Genomic DNA, 27,689 nt, shown 5'->3' on the forward strand with positions numbered 1-27,689 from the left:
ACCTGCCTTTCTATTTTCCTTTCAAAGGGTTGGTCTGTCTTTGTGCAGTATTTCTTTGTCCAGCAGCTTTTTGGAAGTTCTGTAGAATGCTGCAAGATGGCAGGATGTTATGTCTTTATTGCCAAAGCAGCCATGAGGAAGTATCCTCATTCTAGGAAACTGTAAGGGAGTCCTCTCACTTCAAGAATGGGGATGGCAGAGAACCAGCTGGGACCCTTTGTTCCCAGGGGTTGTTTGATTCCACAGTCAACCTGTAACCATTTGAAGGTTTTCTTTTCTTTTTAATATTGCTTTAAAATGTGGATTTCCAAAACTCCTACTAGAAGTAAATTGCAGCTTACCTTGGAGGAGGGGTGGTTAATGCATTAAATATTTAAAAGATTACTGAAGTCCAGTAGTTTTGAAGAATTAATCATCTCCTACATATTAATCATAATGCAGAAATAGGAAAAGGCAGTTTGGCACTTCTGGGCCCTGCTGAAAAGTAACTAACTTACATGTGTATAGAACTGTAATTTACTGGTGACTGGCCATTCAATCCAGCAGTAGTAATTTCTGTTTTCAGCTACAGTCCTTGATAAGTACCAGTCAGGCTCTTTTCCGTTTCAAGGATGTTTTTGTAAAGCTCACTAGGCTTTTAGAAGGGAAAATCTAGGTATGTGTCTCACTGCTTAAACAGATTGCTCTTTGCAGGAGGCTAGTCTTAAATTCATTTGTGGACTGTATGCTATTTTCCAGTCTTACGGACATAAAAACAGACATAAAATAAAAGCTTAGGAAGGATACATGTGAGTAGAAGCCTGAAGCGTATGTGTGTATACTTGCGCCTGCATGTGTTTAGTCTCCTAGAGCATTGTGACAGATAGGTCGAAATCACAAGATGACTTCCCCTACCGATGAGTTAGTTTGACTGTTTCATATTAACCTGCCTCACAGTTGGAAGCAGGCCAGAGGTGCCCGGCAGCCATGGTAGAAGGACACATGTAAATTCATTGCGTACTAAGGGACTAGGGCTGGGGGTGGGAATTGGTGGGGACAGCAGTTGCTCAACAGCCTAGTGGGCTGTTTCATTCGTAGTGGACAAGTGGTATCATTTCCACTTACAGTTGTCCCTATATTTTATGATTATACTGCGAACATTTTTCTCTCTATAAAGCCAGTTTAGTTGTAAAATCTACTCTTTCGCACTAGGTAATGTCTCATTTCTTCCAACTTTGTACAAAGTCTCCATTAAAAATCATTTATTATTTTAAGAATTGAAACAGTTGCAAAACCTCATTGACTCTTGGAAGTCTACATACCCCAGTTCCCATGGAGACTGTGCCTGCGAGTGACGTTCAAGGACACACGTGCCACATCAAATTGAAAACCCTTCTTAGTGCTGGGGAAGAGCTCAGGAATTCAGAGTAGGATTCCTTTTACTTTAAGGTCTTGCCATCCCCCTTCCACATCTGCTTTTGTTTTGGGTCTGAGTATAAAAGGGAGAAGACTGGAGACCCATGCCTCTGCAGGGGTTCAGCCCCAGTATTCCTGAGAATAAAACACCATAAAGACTGGGTTTGACTATTTAGGAAACTAATCTCAAATGTATTTATGTCTTACATGTGTACTTCATGGATAGGAAAAAAACTCCTTTATTATGATTATTTGATCTTGGGCTGTTTGCTTCTCTGTGACTGGTCCCAGCTGTGACTGGGACACAGCTAGTCGCTGTTGCAGTCAGGATTTACAAAGCAGCAGGACAAAAGCATCTTAGCCTCGGAGCAGATGGGCCATGGTTTAATCCTGACTCAGTGACTTAACTAGCGGGGGGACTTTAACCTCTGTTTTTAGGTTTAGCCTCTGTTTCCTGATCTGTCAGGTGATGACTCTTCTCCCTGTGCTGTCATGACTGACACAGGTAACCCATCTGGTGCACCTCGCACAGCATCTGACCAAGTTGGAGATGTTCCCAGATAATGGAATTCTTGACCCCACCCCTGCCTCATCAGTTGTAGGCCGGTGGTGACTTTTGGTCTCCTTTGATTAGGCTTTCATTTCCCCACTAAATGGTCTAAGCATAATTTTCAAAACAGCCATTTTGGTGACTTTCACATTTTGATACAAATCAAAATTCTCCATGAGACCTCTCACGCTAGAGCATAAAGAATGCCATCTTTGTCATTTGAGGGATATTCCAGTGCAGTTAACAGAAGAGAACTAGGGATTGGCTGGGTGTGGTAGAGGTGGGCTCAGTTACAGGCCTCTGTGTCCCAGAGGGGCTGTCCTGTGATCTCCGTTCCACAGACCTCAAGGATGGCTCCTTTGTGACATCTCATCTGGACAAGTTAAAGACTGTGAAGCTTTTGCTTTGCTGCTGCATTTCTCCTATAAAAGCTTTAAAGCCATCCAGGCCATCCTTGAAAATAAAGGAATGTACATCTTCTGCAGAAGTCATTTGAATTTCAGCTTTCACTTTGCTTTTTAAAAGCCACTCTTAGAAAGGTGTTTCATTGTCCTCCTAGGATACTTCATAAAATATTAATCCTCTCAATTTTTCATCTGGAAGATGAAGGAAGAGATCTCTTTTGCCTTAGCTTTACCTCTTTCAGGATTACTTTTGTTAAATTTCATGGAGATGGTCAGAAGCTATTAGTTTTATTTGGGTAAGGAACATTTCTAAATGAAATCTGTCATTTGAGACATAGCTTTTCATTTTTTCTGCCAAAAGGTAGTTTCAGCTGTGTGTGAGTGTGTTGCCATTGTAAGTACTAACCTGATTCTCTGGAAGGTAGAAGAAACAAACTAGATTTGAAAAGATTTTCATAAATATGTATATTATAATGGACTCTGTTTATTGATCATCTGATTAAAGAAATAGGAAATAACAAATCATCTTCAATTCAGAAATAGAATTACCAAATGGAATCACCAAGTAGAATTATGGAAGTATATGGTATCCACTGTTTATTTCTTAAACAACAAGATCTTGCGTGTTCCAGGCATGGATCTTTTCTTTCCTTCCTTCTCCACATCTTGCCATCTCTGTAGAAGCTGGAGAGAAGGATCTAGGATTCTGAACTGTGTAGGCCAAATAGTTGTCATAAGGAAAAGCACTGGACTAGGGAGAAGGAGATCTAAATGTCCACTCGAAACTTACTGCCAGTTAACATTTGACATGGCCAAGGAATTTTACCTCTTGGGCCTCGGTTTTCCTTGAAAAACGCTGATGTAGATGCTTTCTCAGACCTGCTCAGCTCTTCAACCCCATTTACTTCTATTCCAAATACCTATCACACAGATGACCATGATTTTAAGTAAACTTAATATCTGAAATTTCCTGCATTTCCCCAGTCTACACATCTAACGCATGTTAACCTTAATTAAATTACCCCAGCCTTCAAGGGAAAGACTTCTGTAGTTTTGGTGTTTTTGCTTTTGTTTCCCCGGAGTAGATTTGCTAAGCATCTAGTACATCTCCAGCAGTGGCCTGGGCAATATTAGTAGATAAAAAAATAGAACTTTTCTTTGATAGAGTTGATAGTTGAGCTGGAAACACATTAAATATGAAGCAAAAATGGGCTACTTAGAACAGATATATTATAAAAAGTAAAAGCAGGGAGGCATCTGGCTGGCTCAGTTGGAAGAACATGCGACTCTTGATCTTGGGGTCATGAGTTCAAGCCCCGTGTTGGGGATAGAGATTACTTAAAAAAAAAAAAATGATTCTTATACATATCACCTGCTTTTACTTTTTGTAAGTACTTCTTACTGCTACCACTATGCTCATTTAATCCTTTCTCCAATCCTCTAAGGTAAATGATGTCACCTCAGTTTTATAGCAAAAACTAAGGCACCAAGGAAAGCTAAGTGAATTGTCAGCAGTTACTCTTCGATTCAAAGGATTTAGAGAGGGTACTGGTCATGGAATCTTTGGGGTCCCCTCTTGGGTAGGTGGGTTAAGTATTGACGAGAAAAGTAGGAGAGCGGTCTGGGGTGAGAGAGTGGCTTTGGGCTTTCTAAGCAGACTTGATTTTGATTAAGAGGCCAAAACAAAAACAACAAAGATTATTTTCTTAATTTGGAAGTTAGCATTTGCCAGTGTCGCTTACTGTAAATTTATTTTTTGTTTCACATACAGCATAAATTTCAGGCAGCCTAGAAGTGGAGAGTCTTAAGTGAGAAAGCTCATTTCAGGAGAAAACAATAATCACATGATTGTATGCTTTGGAGAAAACAATCCAAAAAAGAGCTAAAAGTGGGTCAAGTGTTGAGGATTGCTCAGCACCGCGGGTAGTGACTGGCCCAGAGCAGTGGGAATTGCAGGAGGAGTTGCCTGGATGTGGTGAAGCCGATTTTTTTTTTCTCCCCTCGATGGATTGTAGTTTCTCTGCTTTCAACTTGACTTGCAGAAGGGGTATTCCAAACTGTCGTCTTTGGGAGAATAGGCCCGGTTCTCCCCCTGCCTGCTCTCCGGTGCACGGCAGTGCCAGTCTTCATGCCAGGTGGGCCCCCCGCCCCATGTTTACACAGACTCTGGGGGTGCAGGGACGTCTGGAAGGCTGGGCTGTGTCACCGAGTGCGGAGTGAGCCGTGGGGGTCCAGCGATGCCTTCCTTCCTTCATCCAGGGACTCGCAAACAGTGTCCCGATTGAAAACCCCAAAGCTCCCCCAAAGAAGAAAAAGCCTTTTTGCCTTGAGCCCCTGTCCCCGTCCCGGGGAGTGCCCTGCCGCCTGTGCAGTTAGAGCTGTCTGTCCTCCCGCGCTGCCGCCGGGGTAGAGAGGAAAGGAAGAAGGAGCTGCGCCGCGCGCTGGCCGCCTCCCGCCGGCCAGGGTCCCTGGGCTCCAGCCCTCCGCGGTGAGTTCCCAGCCCGGAGCCCGCAGCCGCCGGCGCTGCCGGGCGGACGCCGAGCCGCGCCCACGCCTCCTGGAGCAGGACAGGGCAGGGTTGTCAGGGCAACTGTTAGCAGAGGCTATCGCGGTGTCCCCTCTGTGCCGTGTGCGGAATAGCTTACTGTGCGGCGGCCGGGGAGAAGACTGGGGAGAGGCGCCCCCGCGGGAAGAGCTGCGATCTGACTGAACAGGTTAGGCGGTGGAAGGAGGCAGCTGACCCCGCGTGCCTTTCCTGGGGCTTTTCCGGAAGGAGAGTGCGCGCGCGTGTGTGTGTGTGTGTGTGTGTGTGTGTGTGTGTGTGTAGAGCGTGTGTGCAAGCAGCGAGCTCCAGCCAGCCACATGCCTGGGGGGAGTAAGTGGGAGGGGGCGTGGAGGGGAGGTGGGGGGGGTTGCTGCTAGGTGAGGGGGAACTGCAGGGCCTCAGTTGCCAAGTGGCTGGTAGTATCTGTCAGCTGTTTGCACACTGTTTACCCATAGGGGATCTATTACAAGTGCTCAAATGAACCGGCCGCTTAGAAACTAGCAGCTTCCTGGGAGCTGCAATTACATAAGCATATATTTTTAATATAATAATAATTAAAAAACAAGTAGCCGCGGTATGCCTGGATCTGCTACAGCTATCCGACAAGAGAGACTGAAGAAGACCAGTGCAAGGCCAATTGCCCTTGGTTTATTCACCATTAACGAGGAAGATGAACAGCAAAAGAATGGAAATTCCAGAAGACCAAAAGGTATGCATTAGTTCTGCCCTTTGGTTGGAACCGGAACCAGCCCCTATTTCCCACACTGTCTGTAGCACATTTACAAACTGTGTGCACGCCGCGTGGAGTGCTTGTGACCTCCTAGCACAGTTTGCTGGTGCTGTTTACACATTCTGTAGAGCTGTGGATGCATGAAATGGGGAACAGATTTTGCAGATTTGGTAGGTTTCAGATCAGCTGCCTTTCTGACCCAAGCTACTTTCTTGGCCTAGAGATCTTTAATTTTCACAATGCTCACTTGAACAGTTGCCAATGACACTGTCCTCACCCGGGGGAAGAAATAGGAGTTATCCAGGTTTAAATGAACATCTCCCCACCTTGCTTAGGTGCATCGGTGATTTCTGTTGAATATGGAGAGTTTCTCCTTGGAAGGGGATGAGTTAAAGTGATGGAAGAGTGCAGCCTTTCCAAGGGCAGAGGGTCAAGATGTTACTTCCTTTTCTATTCTGAAATACTGAGATCTTGAAGGAGGAGGTAAATAAACATTGAGCATGCTATAGGGGGCAAAGCTAGGGAACAGGGAGGGGGGACCATGAGGCTTTATAACTTCTGATGGTAACTACTACTGAACATCCCTATGGAGGTTGGATTATGCTGGGTGCAGAAAGGAGAGGTCTGATTCTTGTGCATTTCTTTCATAATGATGAAATGGAGTAGCAGCTTGCCTGGCTTCTCAAATCCCTGTGTACTGCATCTTGTTAGCATTGTCTCATAGCCGCCCCCCCCCCCCCCCGGACTATAATTGTCAGGGATGGCAACATCATGCCTTTTTGAAGAAGGGCTTTAGGCTTGCATTTTAAGTTTTTTCTTGGAACCCCCTTCCCCAAAATATATAAGGTACTCATCACTTAAGCTGATAGATTACCAGTTTTGTTATTTCCATGTGGTGATTAAATTTTAGCTTGCATTCAAATTGTTCTGTCATGGAGATACCAAATTTTCTTCTGTGTGGTACAGAGCAATAGCATGGTAAAGTAGCAGGCAAATATTTAAACACTGATAGAGTAAGTGTTTGAATAGAATCCAGTGTCTGAAAATGACTGGCTTTCTTTTTCTTGGTTCTTGAGTGAATCTTAGTTTGCTTTTCTTAAATATAATTGAAACTGTCTACTTGAAATCCAGAAGTATATTTTTACTTCACTTTTAAAATACCATATACAGAGAATTTCTAATAAGTAGAATCTAAGTAACGTAGTTGACTTTAATTTCACTATCAGACATAGCTTATATCTTAGAATCAAATGACTTCAGGAATTTACCGATGCCATGGATGGAAGCTGTTGTAGGTGACTGGTATTTTGTTTTTGTTTTGTTTTGTTTTGTTTTGCGCAGGAATTAGACAGTTGAACCAGAGTGTGCTCTTGATGAAAACCTAGTACTTTAAATTGTTAGTAGCAAATCATTTGGCCTCTTAGGAGGCGGTAACTTTCTAAATTAATGTAGATCTGTTGAATTGTGCCCACTGTGTATTTTTGGAAATGTTCTTCATTTGCAGCACTTTTTCCCTTGGGCATCTTGGAGCAGTAATTTAGGATAGCTGTCCATTTTATTCTGAGTAGTTTTCTTGAATTCCTCTCTTTTGTGTTTTGTTTGTTTTCATTTGCCTTTAGCATTTTATTTAAAGGGAAGAGGGTAGGGGAAGTAGGTGCTTCTAAAAATCTATTTGTTTTTGGCAATTCATGCAACTTCTTGGGTAAGAGAGACTTAAGGAGGTTCTGATCCCCTACCATTTTTAGTTAAAGAGCCACACATGGCTGGTGGTTACCTTCTTAGACAACACAGTTCTAGTCTGTAGAGCTGTGATCTGAATTTTTGTCCTCTCTGTGTTGTCCAACCTTACTTGCTTCCCGGTGCCAGATATAGTCAGGTCCTGAAATGAATGTGATTATTAAGAAGGGCCTGATGGAGCAGACAGCCCCTTCCCTGCAAGGGAGCATAGTAACCTGGCTTTATAGACAATTTCAGTTGCCCTCTTCCACCTAAATGTTACTGCCTGCTCTGCATATTACACTTACTACTCACTGGTTGCCAGTATCATCTTTTGCTCTGTATAATGGACTTTTGTTTTCTATATTATTTCCAAGGCATCATATCAAGATGACATACGGATTATCTTTTATGTGTTATTATTAAGATAAACAATCAGAAACTTTGTTTTCTTTTTTGCCTGCTCTGTGGTCGAATCAGCCAACTGTGTCCAGACCTGGTTTTCATGCATAGTATCTTTATTCTGTCATTACCAAGAATACAGAAGTTTGCTCTCTGAATTCAATAAGGTAAATGCTCCTGTCCCGGATTATCCTGGGTAATGACAAGTTGCATCTTTCCAAATACTCTACTCTTGGGTAACCATCCTAATGAACTCTGTAGGAATGAACATATCGATTGCTGTCTAGACTCCCAGTGGTGGCTTCAAAATTATCCTGGTAGGGTGAGACAGTAGTTCGGTTAGCTGGTAGATTAGCTCGGTTCTTGAAGGTAAAATTTCTGTCCCTTGGAATCGGTAGGGATGTAAATGTTTTACGTGCCTTGCTATTATTGACGAATAACGTTCAGACAGTCACTGGGAGTGAGCTGGGCTTCTGCTCTTATACCTCTAGAACCCAAGTCTCGGTGTAATGCTGACCTGAGGACTGCTGCAGGAAAGCTTATTTAGGTACTGCAGTGACTAAATGCCCTTGCTTAGGTTTCAAGGCAAACCTGCCTTATGGTGAGTTTTGCTGAGCACAGTGTCATTAATAAGTAAAAAGACCTTTTCTCCCTAAACCAACACTTGTTTAAATGCTCATTCTGTACAGATTACTTTGCTGGGGCATTGTGGAGGTGGTGCAAAGGTAATTGACATGGTTTCTGCTCTCAGAGGTGTTTACCTGTTTAGTGAAGGAAGACTGCTATGTACTAATAATGCAAGAATATAAACTGACATGGGGGAAGGGCTGAGAGTATAATGAAAGTATCTCTACCTACCTCCGTGCCCTTCGCTGGACTGTAAGCTTCTCAAGGGCCAAGACAACTCTTCTGTATATGAAATTGCAGAGTGCATGGAACATTATTGAATGGAGATAAACTCAACATCTAAAAATAATTTGCACAGGCTCTGAAAGTCTTACTAACATAAGAATACTAAGAAATGTTGGTCATGTTAGGCTTGTCCTTCCAAGGTAACTATTTTGATGTTTGGTTGTATCTGATAGGTTAATCCTATTACTCTCTACCACATTGCCTTTACCTAAGAGTACATCAGGGATTCTACCCTGTTTTGTTGTTTTCCATTATATTATTCATCATTTTCATTGGTGGAAAAATGAAGGCCTATGTTTACAAGGTAGTATTAACTGCCTGCTTTTTTAATATCTAGGTTAATGCTTCTGCCCGTTTTGTTAGCAAATTGGATTGTAAAGAAATAAAATTTCTCCTTGAAATCAGGACACAATAGTCCTGGGAAGCTGTGCTCTCCTTCTCCCTTTTCCCCTCCCCCTGCCTTTTTGTTAAAATGTGTTTTTATGGAGCCTGCAGTAATTTCTTTTCTTTTGGCTTATCCACTCTAAAGGTAGAATTTCTGCCAGTTAAGGTTTCCAAATGAAATGTGATCTACCACTTACCATTTATATTCCTATTGGATTGGTGATGATCTAGCAATTGTAATGTCCTCTTTGTAAGTCATGAGTCTTTTTTTTTTCCCCCCAAAAAGGAGTGTTATGTCAAGAAGTGCGAATGTCATTCTGGAATCATTCTCCCTCCTTTTCTTCTTTTCCTCTTTTGTTCTATAAGACTTGGACTGTTGTCTGTTCCCGGTGTCTTTATTTGTGCCGTTTCAGGACTAGGAAAAACTTTTAGCAGTAGAATTTTCCAGCTAGTGAGGCAAAAGTATAGTTCAGAACAGTAATAGCAAAGATTCCCTATTACAAGGAGGAAATCTTAAAGTCAAATTGATTGGCATAAATTTTATTTGCTGAAGAGACCTGAAATATAATGTTTCATTCAAAGCATTTATATAAAAATCACAACAGGGGAGGTCAGGAACAAGGACCACAACCTCTGATGCACGGCTTGCACTCGCTGGAATACCTGCTGAGGGAGTAGAACTGTCCCCCAGGCGTTCTGTGGTACAGTAGAAATGACCACAGGTATCACTATACAAGGGGGACGTGATTTGACCTCGACATAACCAAAATTTTTTATACAGTGAGGTGCTATATGCATTGGAATTTGCTTGCTTTATAAAACTAAAACGTTTCAAAATTATGTGCGTGTTTCAAGAGCTATAATCAGTAGAGCTAAAATAGCTGACTGCTCTAACCATCGGAGCCAAACACATGTATTTGGTGAAAATCTCCCGGTTGATAAATCTTACATACTGTTTCTTAGAAGGTAGACTTGAGTATCGTTTTCCACTAACATCAGCATATCTCAAGGGGCAATTTTAAATTCAGTTCGTTGTTACTGAAAAATTATCAGGTCATTTGCAGGTACATTAACCGTGTTTTGAGCAGAAACTGATACCTTCACATCAACAAAGGAAATTTCGAGAGAATTCATCTTAATTCTCAGTTTTTAGCATTTAGAAGAACCCATTTATGTTGGGCCCTCTCTGTATTGGGTTTATGTTCTAGATTTGTCAACTTCAAAATCATACCTCATTATACCTCAGACCTGGATACAAAGACCCAAAGTCTACCACAGGTGGACATAAGACATTGTGTTTGAAGTGTTTACCAGGGCACTGATGAATATTTTCGACTATAAAATGCAAGTTCCATTTTCTTAAGGCTTTCTGCCCAGTGATGATTATTAGAGAATTTTAATAGATTCCATCCAGATTCCAGAGAATGGAGCTTAGGCATATTGACCAAAGACAATTATGTTCACAGTTTCAGGCCTAATAAAGTAGTAGCAAGCTATTCTGTGGATTCAGTGGAACCAGTCATCCTAAAACCATCATTGGGAACAACAGTATGAAGTTTGGTGTGGTGCCTCCTCATAGGGTCACTTACAGGGTCAAGCATCAAGTGCGTTTGTTGAGGGGTGACTTGGGAGTCCAGGTGGAAGGTTGGAATCTCTGTGGACCCCTTTTGAAACCCTTCTGAAACAATGTAGCACAAAATCTAAGTACAAATGCAAAGTCAAGACTGTAGTTATTGCCTCTGAGTCCGCGTAGAGAACTGTAGATATTCAGAACCTGCTACTATCAGGACTCTCAGTCTATATGGTGGGAAAAGTTTAACCAGATGGACTATTACTGGCTATATCCAACTTTACGAAGGTTATTAGAAATTCAGAATAACTGTGGAGTGAGAGACTGTGTGATGTGATAGAAAAATTGCTACATGTGGAAGTAGGCAAGTTACAGTTCTTAACCTTTCCAAGCTTTGGGTTCTGAGCTATAAAATGAAATTAATCATACCATGCTCACAGGTGGAGATGAGAATTAGAGATATGATAAGCATTTAGCATGCTGTGGAAAATATTTGGGGCTCGTTAAATGGTATTTATAAAAAGTGGGATATTTGACTAAAATGGCAAATTTTCTGGTAATTCCTACTAACATACTCTTCGTCTGTTCCAGTACATGTCTATTACAGAAAGTTTCCCTAGTCTAATCTCCTGCCTTTTACCTTAACTAGCTTGTGAGTGAAAATTTCCAGGAGGGCTGCCACTTTTCTTAGGCCTTTTTAGTCTCTTGTCCACAGTGGGTATATGTGGCTGGATCCTTGTCCTGTGTTTATTCATGCGGATCAGATGTTAGATGTCAGGTAGATTACTCATTGCAGTACTCTGTAATTGTGTCCTGTGAAGTGAAGGAAATAAATTACCATTATGTCAGATCACCTCACTTGTTATTTCAAATACCATTAAGGGAGTGTACCTTTTATTCCTTGGGATTAATGGAAAACTTCTGGTCTGCCTTCATCAGGGAACAATAGCCATGATCCTCTGCCATCTTGGAAACCGATCAAAAGGAATTTTGATTCTCAAAATTTATACTTCTGGAGTTTTTTGTTTTGTTTTTACCTTCGTGTGTGGGGGGGGGGGTGGGTGTGCATGCACACGTGTGTGTGGATTGCTTGATGGAAATGTCCTAGGCTTGTGGGCGGGTTTCTGCTAGACACAGGTTATAGGCACTTACATTTGGGGCTACCACCTTTATGTGGGCCGTTTTTCTTCTCATGCTATTTTCAGCACCAAGATTTCTTGTTCTAAGTTTGGTCAGTTTCTATCTTGTCTCTCAATACTTTTGTTTCTCTGTGGTCTTGTTTCGTTCATGAGTCTGTCAGCAGTTAAGTGCTGGGAACATTTGGCGCAAGCACTGTATTGGATGTTACATACTGCTCTTATTAAACATATATGCTAGTGGGTCTTTGTATCCTGAGGTTGAGCTCTTCCCTCTACCTGGTGTGTACTGTAGCTGGTTCTCCTCCCTCTGCTTTGCTATACCTGGTCACCTTCTACTTCTCCTTCAGGTTAAATGTCCTTTCCTCAAGAGTGTCCCTAGATCAGGCTGGGTCCCATGTTCTAGGCTTTCCTAGGATCGTGTACTTGTCCTTTGTTACTCCAGCCAGATTGTAGATTGTGTTTCCTGAGTAGTGTTAAAAATCTCTCCAACTTGACTAAATTCTGAGAGGGCAGTGAGTGTGACTATTAGATTCACACTGTGTCACTAGCACCTAATACAGGGCCTCGTGCATAGTTGAGGCTCCCTAAATATTTATTACACAATGACTGATGAGAGATGACACACTGACACTGTCAGCCAGAGAAAATGAGGAAGCACAGCAGGCGAGGCTGTCTGTCCAAGCCTTGGAACATTCCAAGGTCCAGGACCATGTTCTGAATCCGGCAAAGGCCTCAAGATACCAGGTCAATCAACGCCCTTCCGGGCGATAGGACAGTGACTTTTGTATTACAGACCTTTGCCCCATAGCCCTCATGCACAGAGGACTGGTAGTTAGTTTTCTGTTAGGACCTTATGTCTGGGAGAGTATGCAGACTCTACAGTGACTGTCTTGGACGAAATTCCAGTGCCAGAGCATTCCAGAAGCAGCTTCTACCATCATCTTTCCTTGAACTACTGGAGCTCATCTCATTATTAAATATCCATTTTAAGTTTGTGGTGTATACGCATTACAGTATTTACCTCCCTTTGGACAACTAAAATTCACTATTATGACTATAAAGTAGAAGTTCTAAGTTGGGGGAAATTACGTGAGAAACTAATCCTCTGTGACTTACCATCTCAGAGCTCTGTGACAAGGAGCATCTCCCACCGCCACCAGCACCTGTGTGGGTTGGGGAAGAGCTGCTGCAAAAGGCGGTCCAGTGCGTTCCTGGTCATGTTCCCTCTGGACCCCCACCCACCCCAGCCACGCTGAGAATTTTCCTTTTACGTCTCTCTTTTATAATACCATCTCTGCATCAGCCTTTTTTCTTTTTTCTCCAAGGCCCAGAAAAACAGGTTCTTTGTAGGTAGACAGTTCCTGGCACAGACCTTTCCATCAGCAATATGTAAAGATGCAAAGTGGCAACCTCAGTGTTAGGATTCCAAACCTCAGCACACTGGGTTTTTACCCTAGGCTCACTTCGGGAATCGTGTTTTCTTTTTGTGAGTCTCTTACCTCTGAGTCTTCTGTGACACTGCAGTAGTAAATCGTTTCCCTAATCCTTACATAGGGTTTGGTATGCTCTAGCTTCCCCCTTACCCATCTAGTAGTTTAGAGTCTTATACTAATGTTCGCCTGAGTCATGAATGGAACTCCAAACTGACCACTTGGATCAACACTTCCAGTCATCAGTCAACTTGACATTTTCTCACAATCTAAGTGACTTCAAAATCCTCTCCACTGACACAAGTTGCAGTGACCTTGACGTTTATTCTGATGCTACGTGACCTTCACTTCGATTCCGTTTAGGTAGTGTAGGTCTGTGTTGGGACTTACTAGCACTCCACCTACAATCCCATGAACTCCCCTGGGCACCTACAGACTTCAGACTCAGCAAACACTGATTTTTTTTGTGTCTGTACTGTGCTAGACAACATGATAGATCTCACCAGCTATGTGAGCTCAACCTCCCTCCTGCACCATGGACTCACACCTTCCGAACCCTTCATCCTCTGCATGACCCCTATGCTCCTGAACCCTCTGTTCTGTTATTAGTACCCTTCCAGCTCACTTGTCCTCTTTTCAAGCCTGGAACTCATGGGTAACCATCTCAACAATGCCCTTGGATCAGTGCCAGGTCCTTTGCAGTCTCGGAGTATCCCCACATAGCCTCCTCTTCTTTAGGGCTGCTGAGTGTTACTGCAAGTGTGCTTGGATCTGTTCTTCTTTCTTTTCTTTCCTTTTCTTTTCTTTTTTCTTTTCTTTTCTTTCTTTCTTTCCTTTCTTTTCTTTCTTTCTTTCTTTTTTCTTTTCTTTCTTCCTTTTCTTTTCTTTCTTTCTTCCTTTCTTCCTTTCTTCCTTTCTTCTTTCCTTTCTTTCCTTTTTTTCCTTTCTTTCTTCTTTCAGATTTTATTTATCTGAGAGAGAGTGAGAGAAAGCACAAGCAGGGGGAGTGGCAGAGGGAGAGGGAGAAGCGGGCTCCCCACTGAGCTGGGATCATGACCTGAGCCAAAGGCAGGCTCTTAACCAACGGAGCCAGCCGTCTGTTCCACTTTCTTGCTCTCTCCCCATCAGATGAGCCCTTCTGCTGATGGCCAGTTGTTTGAGTCAAATCACATGGTAGCTGATGTTTACCCTGTGTCTCATCCCCTCCACCTCACTCTTAATATCTAACTTTTCTGCCACTTTGCTGTGAACATGAGGATGTATTAAGTTAGCATTATTCTCATTAAACCTCTACAGTGCAAGAGAGGAATGAGGAACTTCTGTTTTCATTTGATGTGAAGAAGGAAGAAGGTAACATTTAAAAGGACTATTGGCCACCGACACTGGATTTAACTAAATCCCGAGTGTCAGGGGATGATTATGGTTATGTGGCCAGTGACATGCTTTTTGGTGACACATCATAGATAAAAGAAAAGCAAATGGAATGCTCCAAGCCCCATCTGAGAATGTTTTGTGGATCATTACTACTACCTTCGGTGCTTCATGAGGGGGGTTAATATAATTACCTACCTGTATTATTCAGGAGAACAGGGTTAAAGAATGAGTCCACACTACTTCAGGTGACAAGTTAAAAAGCAAAACTTCAATTCAGGACTTTTGGTGTTTCTTGAATTCCTTTCTTCCAACAGCACTGTCACAGCCATTCGAATGGAGGCCTCCTTCGTCATTCCCAGTGTCCTAGATTTGATTCCCCCCACCCCAAGATTAATGACTCGTTAATAACTAGGTAACAGCAAATTTTTCGGCTGAATGTGTAGCTATTTATGTTGTCCTCTAGCCTATTTTATCTTAAAACTTTACTGCACCATTTTAGTGTGAAAGTTAAACAAAGGAAAGCAGAAAAAAGAAAACCATCCTGGGTTGTGATTGGTGGTTCATCCTGGATGAGCCTGTAGCGCTTAGCATGATCTGCTTCCTCCCCTGTGGCCCTGAAATGTCGAGTTCATTCTTCTAAGATCTTGACTGAAGGAGAGCAGGCATCACTGAATGAAGCCTCAGCAAGCACACTGGATCCTGCATTACTTAGGACAATTAGGGCGGTAGAATGTATTGGTACCAAAATTCCGAATATACTGACTGAGAAAAATAAGTTTCCTTTTCCTGATGCAGATGAAGACCTCCTTCTCAGAATCACAGTGATGCTTTAAGACTTCTAATGACATGACAGGTCTTTGTGTAGTCCCTGGGGGAGACCAAATTTTCTGGCCAGTAAAATGAGCAAGGCAGGTTTGAATGTCGTAGAAGTATCTCTGAAATTTAAAATTGGGGATTGTATGTTAGATTGAGGTTGTTCTCATCTGCACAGGGTTGTGGTCTCTTGGGAGACAGTATGTGGAGGGATTAATAACTTGGACTCCAGGAGGTGGCAAAGCTGACACCAGCCCTATGCTTCAGGCATGGTGCTTGATATTTCTTTCAGTGCCCACTTGCTTCATCTATAACCAGGGATGATAGCAACACCTATCTCGTAGGGCTAAGGATTAGGTGGGATGATACATAAAGTATGTTTCTAACTGTGCCCGGCACTAATAAACTAAGTGTAAGTGGTCCCGAATGCTATTTGGAAAGTTTTTGTAATTCGATAGCTTAATTGTTGTTCTAAAAGCCCAGCATTGCTGCTAAGACTTCTAAATTTTAGGAAAGTTGCACTTGCTCTATGAGAATTCAATAATTAAAGACTATTTTCCTTCTATTTCTCTCTTTTTTTTAAGATTTTATTTATTTGGTAGAGAAAGCATGTGAGAGAGAGCATGGGGGGGCAGAGGGAGAAGCAGGGGAGGGGGAGGGGCACCCCTACTTCTTTTTTAATTTGAAAATAATCTCAGATATGTAGTGACTGTATAACTATAGAAAATAATTCTAATAAACTCATTTTCCTAGACAATTGCTTTCGTAGTAGTATTGCGAGCCACCTTTATATTGGGCACACAAAAATAAAGACACTAAAGTGTGTTTGAAATGTATCATTGTGAATTGTGTAGGACTGTTGAATCACAGACCTGTACCTCTGAAACAAATAATACATTATATGTTAAAAAAAAAAAAAAGAAGATAGTAGGAAGGGAAAAATGAAGGGGGGGAAATCGGAGGGGGAGACGAACCATGACAGACTATGGACTCTGAGAAACAAACTGAAGGTTCTAGAGGGGAGGAGGGTGGGGGGGGTGGGTTAGCCTGGTGATGGGTATTAAAGAGGGCACGTATTGAATGGAGCACTGGGTGTTATACGCAAACAATAGATCATGGAACACTACATCAGAAACTAATGATGTACTGTATGGTGATTAACATAACATAATAAAAAAAAGAAATGTATCATTGTGTTTTTAAGTCAATATCCAGGAAGCTACTACTTCATGGCTTGATAACCCAGTTCCTTTTCACCTTGCACATTGTCGTAAGGTTGTATAATTTTCTCAGTCCACTATTTTTTTCAATTATTTTGGCTTTTATTTTTTTTATTTTAAAGATTTATTTATTTATTTATTTATTTGACAGAGAGACAGCACAAGTAGGCAGAGGGGCAGGCAGAAGGAAAGGGAGAAGCAGACTTTCTGCCGAGCAGGGAGCCCGATGCGGGGCTCGATCCCAGGACGCAGGGATCATGACCCCAGCCAAAGGCAGACGCCTAACCGACTGAGCCTCCCAGGCGCCCCTATTTTGTCTTTTAAAATAAGGCTATATATGGTGATGGGTATTAAAGAGGGCACATTCTGCGTGGAGCACTGGGTGTTATGCACAAACAATGAATCATGGAACACTACATCAAAAACTAATGATGTAATATATGGTGATTAACATAACAATAAAAAATTTAAAAGTAAAAAAAATCACACATTCACTTAAAAAAATAAAATAAGGCTATAATTTATAATATTTTGAAAGTTGTTATTTTAAGAAAAAAGGTTTAGAAAACAGCTAATATAATAAATCCCTGTATGTGGAACGCCTGGGTGGCTCAGTCTGTTGAGCGTCCACCTTTATCCCAGGTCATGATCCCAGGGTCCTGGGGTCGAGTCCCGCATTGGGCTCCCTGCTCCACGGGAAGCCTGCTGCTCCCTCTGCCTCTGCCGCTCTCCCTGCTTGTGCTCTTTCTCTGTCTCTCTGACAAAGAAATAAAATCTTAAAAAAATAAAAATTAAAAAAATACCCATATGCCTGGAACCTAGACCAAAATTTTATATTAAAATACATAATATTTTGGGGAATATAAATACAAAATATGGCTGACGTCATAGTTTCCTATGTATCCTTCCATCCCTTCCCATCCCCCCTGGTCCTCTTCTCAGGGAGATGACACGTACTCTTCCTGTTTCTTTACTTTTATTACATGGAGATATCTTTAAATAATTTGTATGTTTAAATTCATATAAATTATGTCATATTAATATATCAATCTGCCAGTTTGTACTTTTCCTCTCAAGTTTTGAAATACCAATCCAAAGTGATCACTGTAGTTTGTTTTAACTGCTGCGTAGAATGTTATAATAAGAGGACTTTACCACAGTTTGATTCTTCAGTGTGACTTTCCCAGTAGATGGGAACATATTTTCCAATGGATGGACAGAGAAGTTGATTAGTTTTTTTGTTTGTTTAGTCCTGTTGCTACTACAGATTGTGCTGTAATAACCATTTGTACACCCCTTCTTGGACATATATGCAAGATTCTCTAGTATATTGCCAGAAGTGGTGTGTGCATTCTCACATGCCACGTTGCTTTTCCAAAATCGTTTTATCCGCATAGGCCCACCTACAGTGTCCACATTTCCCCATATTCTCACTTAGACTGGATTTAGTAAGACACTTTGATTTTTGCCAGTTGGATTGCTATGAACTGGCCTTTTCTTTTTAATTAACGACATTGGACATTAGCTAATGTAGTGTTTTGTTTTGTTTTGTTTTGTTTTGTTTTGCTTTGTTTTGTTTTGTTTTGTTAAAAATGGGAACACCAGCATTGTTTGGGTGGTTTTTTTCCCCCTAGAGGAGGGGAGGAAAACTGCTGCATCAATAATCTGGTTTAAAGCTCATTGTTCTTGGCAGGTATATTGAATCACTGAGGGAAGAAACAGATGGTACCACCACCATGCAGAACTGAAGGGAAGGCAATTATCTTCTCCATTGACATAGTGGCTGGGCATTAGAGCCGGGTTTCAGATTCCCCTTTTCAAATAGTACATCTAGTTTCTGGGCCTGAGCCTTTTGTTTTTCTCTTATTAGTACTTATTCTGGTCATTCACCATCATTACTATTAGAGTACCAGAGAAAAAGCGAAGTATAAAAGTTAGGTTGGTCTTCCTGACTAAATTAACTGTACTAAGGTTTCTTTTAGGATGAAGAATGTAAGTGGAGAGGAGAGGGGAGGTAGTGTTCGGGGAAGATTTCTGGGGAGAGCATGTGTTGAAAACATTACTTAAAATCAGATTTGGTAACTATTTGTGGCTTTCCATTATTCATGTAATCCTTGGGCCTGATTAGCATTTGTAAAGTATAAACTCTACAAATGCAGGGCATTAACATGAATAATTAAAAGGTAGGGAGTTAGCTATACGTGACTGTGGGTTTTCTTTTATTATTGTGGGGGCTATTTTAGTAACAAGAGGAAGCTTAGACTTGTAGACTGCTAGTCTGGAGACTTCGATTATGCTCTCAGCTCAGCCACATGTCATGATATATTGTCTGGTTGCCTTATTTTCCTGGAAAATGAAAGTTACTTTGCTGGGGAGGGGGAGAGGTGCGGAAATCTGTATTCTGTGCTCTATATCTATCTCAGTTATAAGGGTACAATCTGAATTTCTGGGAGGAGAGCCATACATAGTATAATCATGCCTTGTTCAAAATTACCTTGGTCATTGCTGTAACTCATTGATTTAGGACCCCTAGACCCCACAAAGCATTCCTCCCAAAATTTTGGGCATTTCCCAAGGGATGTCTGATGTGCTCACAAACAAGGCCACCTGCACTGGTGCCACCTCTGTCCGTAAAGCATCTTCCTTGCTGGTGCTCTGCCATGCAGTGCTGCACCACTTAAGCTATGTAGTTATGTTTCCCAAACTGTTCCGCACATCATTCCTTCTGTGGGGTGTTAATGGGTATACCAACAAAGAGTGATTCTTAATTTAGATCAGGTTAGGAAATCTATTTCTATACTATAGGACTTGTAAGGACATTTAATATGCTATTATGAATTACCAAGAAAGGAATTTAGTACACTTGTTTGACCACAGAATAATTTTGTATGGAGTATATGTGTGTCTACTGCACAGAGAGCCCAGTTGAGGAAATTCTGTAGTGTTTGTGTGTTTGCATGCATGCAAAGCATCACTTAAGAAAGTCTTCATTTGCCACCATATGGTGCCAAAGCTGCGAGCTGGTCTGTTGTAAATGGATGGTTTAGATTTTTAAAGAATGGCTTCTGGTAGATTCTTTGACAAGCCCTGATGTATATGAATTTCTCTTAAAGTCAAACTTGGATGCTTGCTACATAACAGAAGTCTATAAACCTAGCTTGGCTAGGTGAAAAAATGCACAAAACGGCATCTCAACCTTTTCTGGTTCTTGCTACGAAGTGGGAGGCAGATACTACCTCCCTGAATGCCGGACTCTGGTCCATGAAGCCATGGCTGCCTCTGACTTCATGGGAAGGGTCTTTCTTTATCATGCAGCCTCAGGCAGAGGCTATGATCCTCCCTTCATTCTGATGTTCCAGTGAGTAAAGAAGAGAAAACTCGTGATAGAAACTTAACTGTTTCCTCCAGATCCTTATCTGAGAGCTGCATGTGAGCATGACATGATGAATCTGTTTATTTTCTGAACTCTGGAAGCATAAGTACAATGAAAGTTAAGTCATGCTATGACTTAACTGTGGTTTGATGGTTCTATAACTGTGGTTTGATGTTCTTTAATTTTGACATGTATATAACACATTTGGGCAGAGAATTTGGATAAATAACTGGGATAAAATAAATGATATATGAGATTAAAGAGACAGGAATGGAAAGGAAGATCTGACAATATTTCCATTTCCAGCTTTGTAGTATTGGGTTAGGAGTAGAAATGAGAACTGCAGCAATGAATGGAGCATTTACCACGTGAGAGGCCCTGCAGGGGACTTTTCAGTGTGTTCTCATTTAATTCTCAATTCCATGTTACACAAATAGAATACTCAAGTTCCGGGGTGAAGTGACTAGCCCAAAATAACACAGCTAGTAAGTGGTGGCCCAGTATTCAGACCCCTCTATCAGGCTCCAAGTCACCTGCTTGCTCTACTTGCTGTGATAGAACAGAAGAAGTGCAAGGGAAGTGAGTCCTTCTGATCCCCATCCTTCAGAGTTTAACGCAAGGAAACAGACTTGGAGGGACTGGTTGACACTCACTGTTCACGTGACTTAAAGGAAGTGTCAGATACAGTAAACTATTTCAACATGCGAAAGAATAAAGAAAAATTTTTGGTTTATCAGGTCTGCCTTGGTTATTTTCTTTACTCAGTATAAAAGTAGCATGTGGTGATTTTTAACAAGTTTGCAATATACGAAATATATTTTAAAAAGAGATTAAAAATCAGGATGCCCGGCTGTCTCAGTTGGAAGAGCATGTGACTTTTGATCTTGGAGTTGTGAGGGGTCGTGAGTTCCAGCCCCATGTTGGATGTACAGATTACCCAAAAAAAAAAAAAAAAGTTTAAAAAAGAGAGACTAAAAATCACAGTGATCATTCTGAGAAAAATCATTGTTGACAGTTGGAAGTATTTTCTCCCATGTCTTTTTTTTTTTTTTCTGTGCATCTTCTCACTGGTTTGGAAAGTAGATGTTCCACTTTAAAATCTGTCAGTGGTTACACTCCATAAGATTTTCCCCCCAAATATTCTTAAGCTTATGTTACTAGATAGTGCTGGAAAATGTTTCTCTTCTTGTGTATAAAAAATGAGCTTATGTTCTTCCTAAAACAAAAATTTAGGAAAATGTTTAAGATTGGAGTATGTGATTGCTCATAAATCACAGCAGCTTTTGGAACACCTGCTTTTTAAGAATCTGTTAAAATTGGAGGTTTACTTTTTGCCATTCAGATCCCTCCGCAAGCCAGCTGGAAGTGCTACTTTGGTAGTATAAACACGAGCACAACACTTTGCCACTTTAGCATTCCTATTCTTAAGGAAAGGGAATATCTCTAACGTTACTAAAAAACCCGGAAAGAATTTAATTAGTTAGTTCCAAAGTGATTCAAGATCAGTGAAAGGACTTCTACTAAACTTAGGGCAACTCTGGGCAACAACTAGACAGATCCTCCTTACATGTGCAACTGCACTTACATGTTAGGATTAACTGAAAAGTCAGATATTAACAGTATGTTCCATAAAGAAGGAATTGAGAAGGAAAATTCCATTGAAGGAAACAATGTAGAGATTGTGAGCAATAGATTTCCTGGCCTGAGATGCCAGTGAAACCTATGGAATTTGGAACTTTTATCAGAATAATTTTTGAATAATAATTGCCCATATTGATTAAGCACTTGCTGTGTGCGGGCTAGAGAAGATTACAATCCTCTTCATAGATGACAAAATGAGACTCAGGGAGGTTAAATAGCTTGATTAGGATCACACAGCTAGGAAGTAGTAAAGTCTGAATTAGAATTTAGGTCTGTGACTGTAGAGTCTACATTTTTAAACATTACTCATGGTATTTTGCAACATTAGCCATATTATATAGGTGTCTGGGGTTTTGTTGTTGTTGTTTCCACTTCCCTTTGGGTCATTTTCATTACGTTCTTTCAGCTGTATCTCATGTGCTTCCTTCTCCTGAGCTCTGGGCAAGATCCCGGTCAGAGTTCTTTGGGTAAGACGCTGGCTTATAGTGGTCACTGTATGCTTCTGGACTTGGAATTTGGCTGTAGGCTACAATAAAACACACACACATAACTGAGCCTGTATTTGGAGGATTCTTTAATCTTTGAATGGTCTTACCTTTTGAGCTTCAACCGGATTTGAACCACTCACTAGACCTGTAGGCCCCGAAAACAGTTCTGTAGGAGTGAATCTGTCCTTTTCTACCACTCCCCTTTCTCTACAGAGCAAACCAAAATCAGTAACCACAAAGGTAGACATCTTGTGTTCAGTGCACAGAATGACCTCAAGGTTATCTTCCCTTTTCCTGCTCATAACAAAGTAGGTCACGTCTGTCATACAATCTTTTTGTTTCCTGAGTAGAAGAGCAAGTTCTTTTTCTTCCCCCAAAACTGGAAGAACCTGTAAGGGTGGGGGTGACCCACCCTGCCGCCTTGACCTTGCTCTCTCCCCCAACTTTTCTGTTGGTGAATTTGAACGACAGCCCACTGATTGTGTTTCGGAACTTTTCAATAAAGGTTAGAGTGTATTTGCTAAATCAAGGAAATCCGTGGCTGCTACCGAGTTCTTCTAAGAAGTCAATCTCAGGGATGCATCAGAGGTTGGCGAGAGGGCAACCTGCAGGAGGGTCTGACTCCAGAGTTTCTGTGCTAAGAGTTAAGAACTGCTATTTATTTATTTTTGCGGCAAAATATACATCACATAAAATTTGCAGTTTTAACCATCAGTGGCATTGAGCATATTCACAGTTTTTGTTTTGTTTTACCCTAAACGGTGGTAAAAAGAAAACACAAAGAATACGTAACCTTCTCCTGTGGCCTGAAAGCCTAAGTATTTGCTGCTTGGCCTTTTGTAGAAAATGACCCCTGCCTCAGACTTTCTCTGTACAGAGAGGTGACTGGACGGACGATCAAGGGTTTGCGCTGTGCAGTCGGAGAGCCCTGAGGGCACTTCCGGCTCTGCCACGACCGCCGGCGTGTAGCTTGAGGCAAGTCACGTGAGTCCGGCCTCGCTTTTCTCAAGCCCTGCAAAGCTGTGATGATCATAGTAATTACCTTCCGGGGCGCTCTGGTGATCCCCTGGACTACTTGAACAGTCTCAGTGAGCGATCCTGTAAATGACCTGTCCCGAGGAGGTTCGTGGGCTCCTCCCCTGGCGGGGAAGGACTCGCGGAGCCGGAGCGCTGCCGGCCGTTTTGCCGCCAGCCGTGGGAAAGGCCCGCGTGAGGGCTAAGGCAGCCCAAAGAGGGGACCAGAACTTAAAAAAAAAGTCAGAAATGGAACTGCTATCCAATTGGCTTCATTTTCGGATCAGAGTGATGCCCTTCCTTCCTCCTTGGGGGCCTGCCTCTCACATAAGCCCACCTTAGCTGAGTTTGCTCAGGCTTACAGCTGGAAGGGTTATGTATTAGTTTGCTGGGGCTGCCGTGACTAAACACCGCAGACTGGGTGGCTTAAACAACAAATTTCTTTCCTCACAGTTCTGGAGGCTACGGGTCCAGTCCTGCCGGTGTTGACAGGGTTGATGTCTTCCAAGGTCCCTCTCCTTGACTTGTAGGCAAACCTCTACTCTGCCCTCACATGGCCTTCCCTCCCGGCCCTCATCCTTATCTCTTTATAAGGACACCTACCAGTCAGATTAGGGCCCACTCTAATGACCTCACTTTACCTTAATGACCTCTTTAGAGGCCCTGTCTCCACATACAGTCACGTTCTGAGGTTCTGGCAGTAAGAACCTCAAGTACAAATTTGCGGGTTCTGTTGAGAAGCTGTATTTCAGCCCGTAGCATATTTTAATTTTTATAGTATTCTATGTGTATTAACTACTTCTGAAAATATGATGGTAAGGCGAATGGGAGTAACTTGTTTGGCTCCTGGGGCAGTCAGAGCCCACTGGGGCAGGGCTGATCCCACACAGAGAGGGAGGGGTAGAGTGGCTGTGGGGGAGGGGGTGGGGCCAGATGGCCACCGCAACCCTGGGCAGAGTTCCTCCCCCAGAGTAGGTGTTCATTGTCTGCCGGCTTGTTAGCTGCTGCTATTCTCTAGAAGTATAAGTTGTTTTTAGAAGATAACTTTGGACTGTATCTTCATTGTAAAGTTCCTGAGTAATTAGCAATATATTTTGAAGTGGTTTTTCTTTAACCCTCAATTTGCTATGTCATTTTTTTTTTTTTAGTAAATTTTGCTTAGAATCGCAAGTCCAGGAACGCTCTCAGAAGGCCCTCTGTATTTCTGAGCCTCCAGTAGATACGACATTTACACCAGCCCAGAGGGGGGCTTACCACACCCGGAAGTCTCTGGTACCTTCTAGTGTAGCATCATCACCATGCAGTCAGCCTGGCATTTCAGGGCCAAGGGAAGAGGCTGAGGGCTAAAGACTTCAGGCCAGGCCTAAAGGAAATACAGCTTCTCAACAGAACACTGGCATTCAAATTCTACTAAATATTACTACATCAGTTAACTCTGGCTGGGCAACAGACCACTCTAAAACTTACAGCCTAAAACAACAGCAGTTTGCTATTTCTAATGATTCTGTGGGTCGGCTTGGTGGTTCTGATGCTGGTTTTGCCTGGGCTCACTCCTGGGCTACGTTGAGCTGGAGGGTCGCTGGGGGGGAAGGTCCTTGATGGCCTCACTCACTTGCCTGACAGTTCATGGTGGCTGTCCACTGGCCCCTGGGTTCCCCCCCATGTGGCCTCTCATCCTCTAGTGGCTGGACCTGTATGTAGTGATCTCAGGGAAGCATCCCAGGCGAGCGACAGCTGAAGTTGCAGGGCGGCTTCTGGCTTCACCTTTGAAGTCACACAAGGTCACTTCTGCCACGTACAGAACATGGTCAAAGCAGCTCAGATTCAGGAAGTAGGGAAAGAGCCCCTACCTCCCAGTGAGGAGCAGCAAGTCAGATCGCAAAGGAGCCTGGACACGGGCATGGTTCACCAGGGGCTGTTATTCTAGCAATCTGCCACAGCTGCTAATGTTCTTTGACCCCAGATGCATCTCTCTGTGATTTGTATCGAATTCGGGTGGGAAAGTAGTTGAGGCTTGAATGCAAATGTATATTCTGTTTTTTCTCAGAATATATTTGAGTGTACTTATGTATACATGACGTTTGAAAACATGTACTGAATGGCAAGTTTGTACTTTCTATTTTGCACCCAGGAGGATGTAATTCAGAAATTCCATCCTATGTCATTACAGCCAACTTAGTGAGGTTTTTCAACTGGGCTATGCAAATAAAGGGAAAGATTAATATGTACGTTTGCCAGAAATTACAAAATCTTAAACTGATTAAAATGTTACCTTAGATGTTCTAGATGATTTCAAGCATCTCTTTTCTTTCTTTGGATGCGTTTTCATTAACTCATAATAAATGAGGATCTTTGATCAAAGTAGGAGTCAAATTCTAACGCAGTCATATATTCAGATGCAGTATACACACATGGACTGTTGTATATAAACAGCTCAGGATTTCAAAAGGTGTGTGTTTGTGTGTGTATCACACACACATGTGCACTTTGCCTTCTAGGTACAACCACCCAAGCCAGGTGACCAGAAGCTTCATGGGATCTTTCTGCATCTCCTCCATCAATTCATTCTCCCCTAACTGATGCCTAGGACTCTTACCTTTGTTCTCTTTCCAAGCTCCATACATTCTCCTCCCATTTCTTTTGCACAAACAAGCACGCTGATGTAGATATAGATACTTGTGAGCACCCTGTGACACACACAGCCTTCTGGGTTTCATTTCATTCTGGAACCAGTGTATGTACTACTTTGACCAAAATCAGTGGGGGAAGACAGTGCATAAATCCTGTAACTGTTCTTGTTCCCATCTCCCCATCCCCACAGCAGGCAGGCCCCAGTGTCCCAGGTGCATCTGTTCCTCAGGTACAAGCCCTCTTTATTCTCTCCATCCTACCACCACGCTTATGACGAACTCCCCGGTTCTTGGGTATTCCTCTAAAAGCAGATGGATTTAGCTTTAGGGTATCTGAATTTAAATGTATAATTCTTTCTTCATAGTAGAGTATCTTAAGAGGGATTCCCCCAAAACTGCTGGGTCCACAAAGCTCATGAATCTGTGAAACTATATATATACATATATATATCCTTATGTCCATTTTTTTTTTTCCTGAGGAGAATGTCTATAGCTTGCACAGATTCTGAAAAGGACACATGACCTAAGAAAAGGATAAAATCCCTCAACCTATGGAATCTCAGTGAAAAAAGCAAAGGGTGAAAAGATATAGGAAGAAAAAAAATGATAACCTGTTTTCACAATATCACCTACTGGGTGCCCCCCACTGCCCAACAGTACAGGACAGTACAGAGGCTGGGAAGAGAAGAAGCTTTTGTAAGGAAAAAAAACCCACTGGTACCAGTAGAGAGTGAATCATGCCAGCCAATGTCCCAGAGAAGGAAACATTTAGTGAGCACCTTCCATGTGCCAGAATTTAGGCCACAGGCTCTAATTTTTCATTTAATCATCTCCAGCATTTACGGATTTGATGGGAACCTTCTCCGGCTTTGGAAGTACTGAGAAATAGATTCAAACTTGAATTTTGGCTCCTCACTTAACTGTGACGTGGCATGCGCTGTAACTTCGGAAACCCAGTTCTCTTGATCCTAGCATGAGGTTAAGAGTACTTAAATTTACATGAAGGTGGGGATTATTCCTGGAAATTTTAGGGATTTTGTAAATGGTAGTTATTACCATATTTTGGAGATGACAAGGTTGACATTGACAAGGTTGATTGGTCGGTTGCAAGGTCAGAAAGGGCCTAGCCCTGGGATAGGTTCCAGGGGCTACCAAGAACAAGAAGTTTAGCCCATGGTTCTACAACCCCTTCCTTCCAGAAACCAGGCCCTCCCTTCTTACCCAAAGGTTCTGACAGCCATTGCTATTGCTGTGGAATTAGGGAAAGCTCTGTCCTTCTACAGAGGGAGAAGCTGTGTTTCCGGTGGCTCAGGGTGAAACTCTGGCCCATGAAAATCTTGCTTCGTGCTGGCACTGAAGGTAGCTTTAGTCCAGCTTTAGGTCATAGGCTAGATTGTGGGTCAGGTGGGCTTTAGTGGGTCAGCCTAGGAGCTGAGTTAACATATATAATATTGTTTCTGTCAGGGAGCTATTTTCAACATTCCAAAGAGATGTCCCATTCCTATGTTGGAGACTGGTAGACTAGTGTCTACTAATCCATATGTTGGAGACTAGACTAGAAAATTGATAAGGTCTTGGGGAATCATTCTCAGGCCAAAAAAAAAAAAAAAGAGAGAGACTCAGAGAAACATGACACTGACAAATACTTATACTTTTCCCCATTGTTTGCTGAGTGTTAACTTCATATAGTTTGGACATTGAATCTGTCCCACCCGTTTATTAATTGCGCGACATAATGGAATGAGATATGCATGAGAGGATACTTAACTGTCTTTCCCTTTGAGACAACTCAGTCTCTCTTTTGATCAAGAGCTGCTGCTATGAGTGCGCTTAACAGTGCTCCACCTGCCAAGGCCCGAGTCACGAAATCCATCATGGACATCTTTTCTTCCTTTGAGGGGAAAAAAGTCAGCTTTTTCATGAGCCATTAATTTCCTTTTGGCCCCACTTCTGGGATAG

At 42.2% G+C, this 27,689-nt stretch overlaps 1 protein-coding gene across 8 annotated transcripts in view; it reads left to right on the top strand.

The window, feature by feature from the left end:
• The window catches only part of MAP7 (microtubule associated protein 7), a 168,206-nt gene that overhangs the window by 17,246 nt on the left and 123,271 nt on the right, over window positions 1–27,689 (top strand). For 2 of the 8 annotated variants that reach the window (XM_035728603.1, XM_035728605.1), the window contains exons 1-2: window positions 4,873–5,063; window positions 5,350–5,603. The exons of 2 other annotated variants lie outside the window; for them this stretch is intronic. In XM_035728603.1, coding sequence (XP_035584496.1) covers window positions 5,471–5,603 — 133 coding nt within the window. In that variant the 5' untranslated portion in view covers window positions 4,873–5,063; window positions 5,350–5,470. Of the gene's footprint in view, window positions 1–4,872; window positions 5,064–5,282; window positions 5,604–27,689 lie in introns of those variants that run through there. 4 more of the 8 variants (XM_035728604.1, XM_035728599.1, XM_035728601.1 and 1 more) reach the window with 4 other exon arrangements.

Source organism: Zalophus californianus, chromosome 7, assembly GCF_009762305.2.
Source record: "Zalophus californianus isolate mZalCal1 chromosome 7, mZalCal1.pri.v2, whole genome shotgun sequence".
NCBI classification, from domain to species: Eukaryota; Metazoa; Chordata; class Mammalia; order Carnivora; family Otariidae; genus Zalophus; species Zalophus californianus.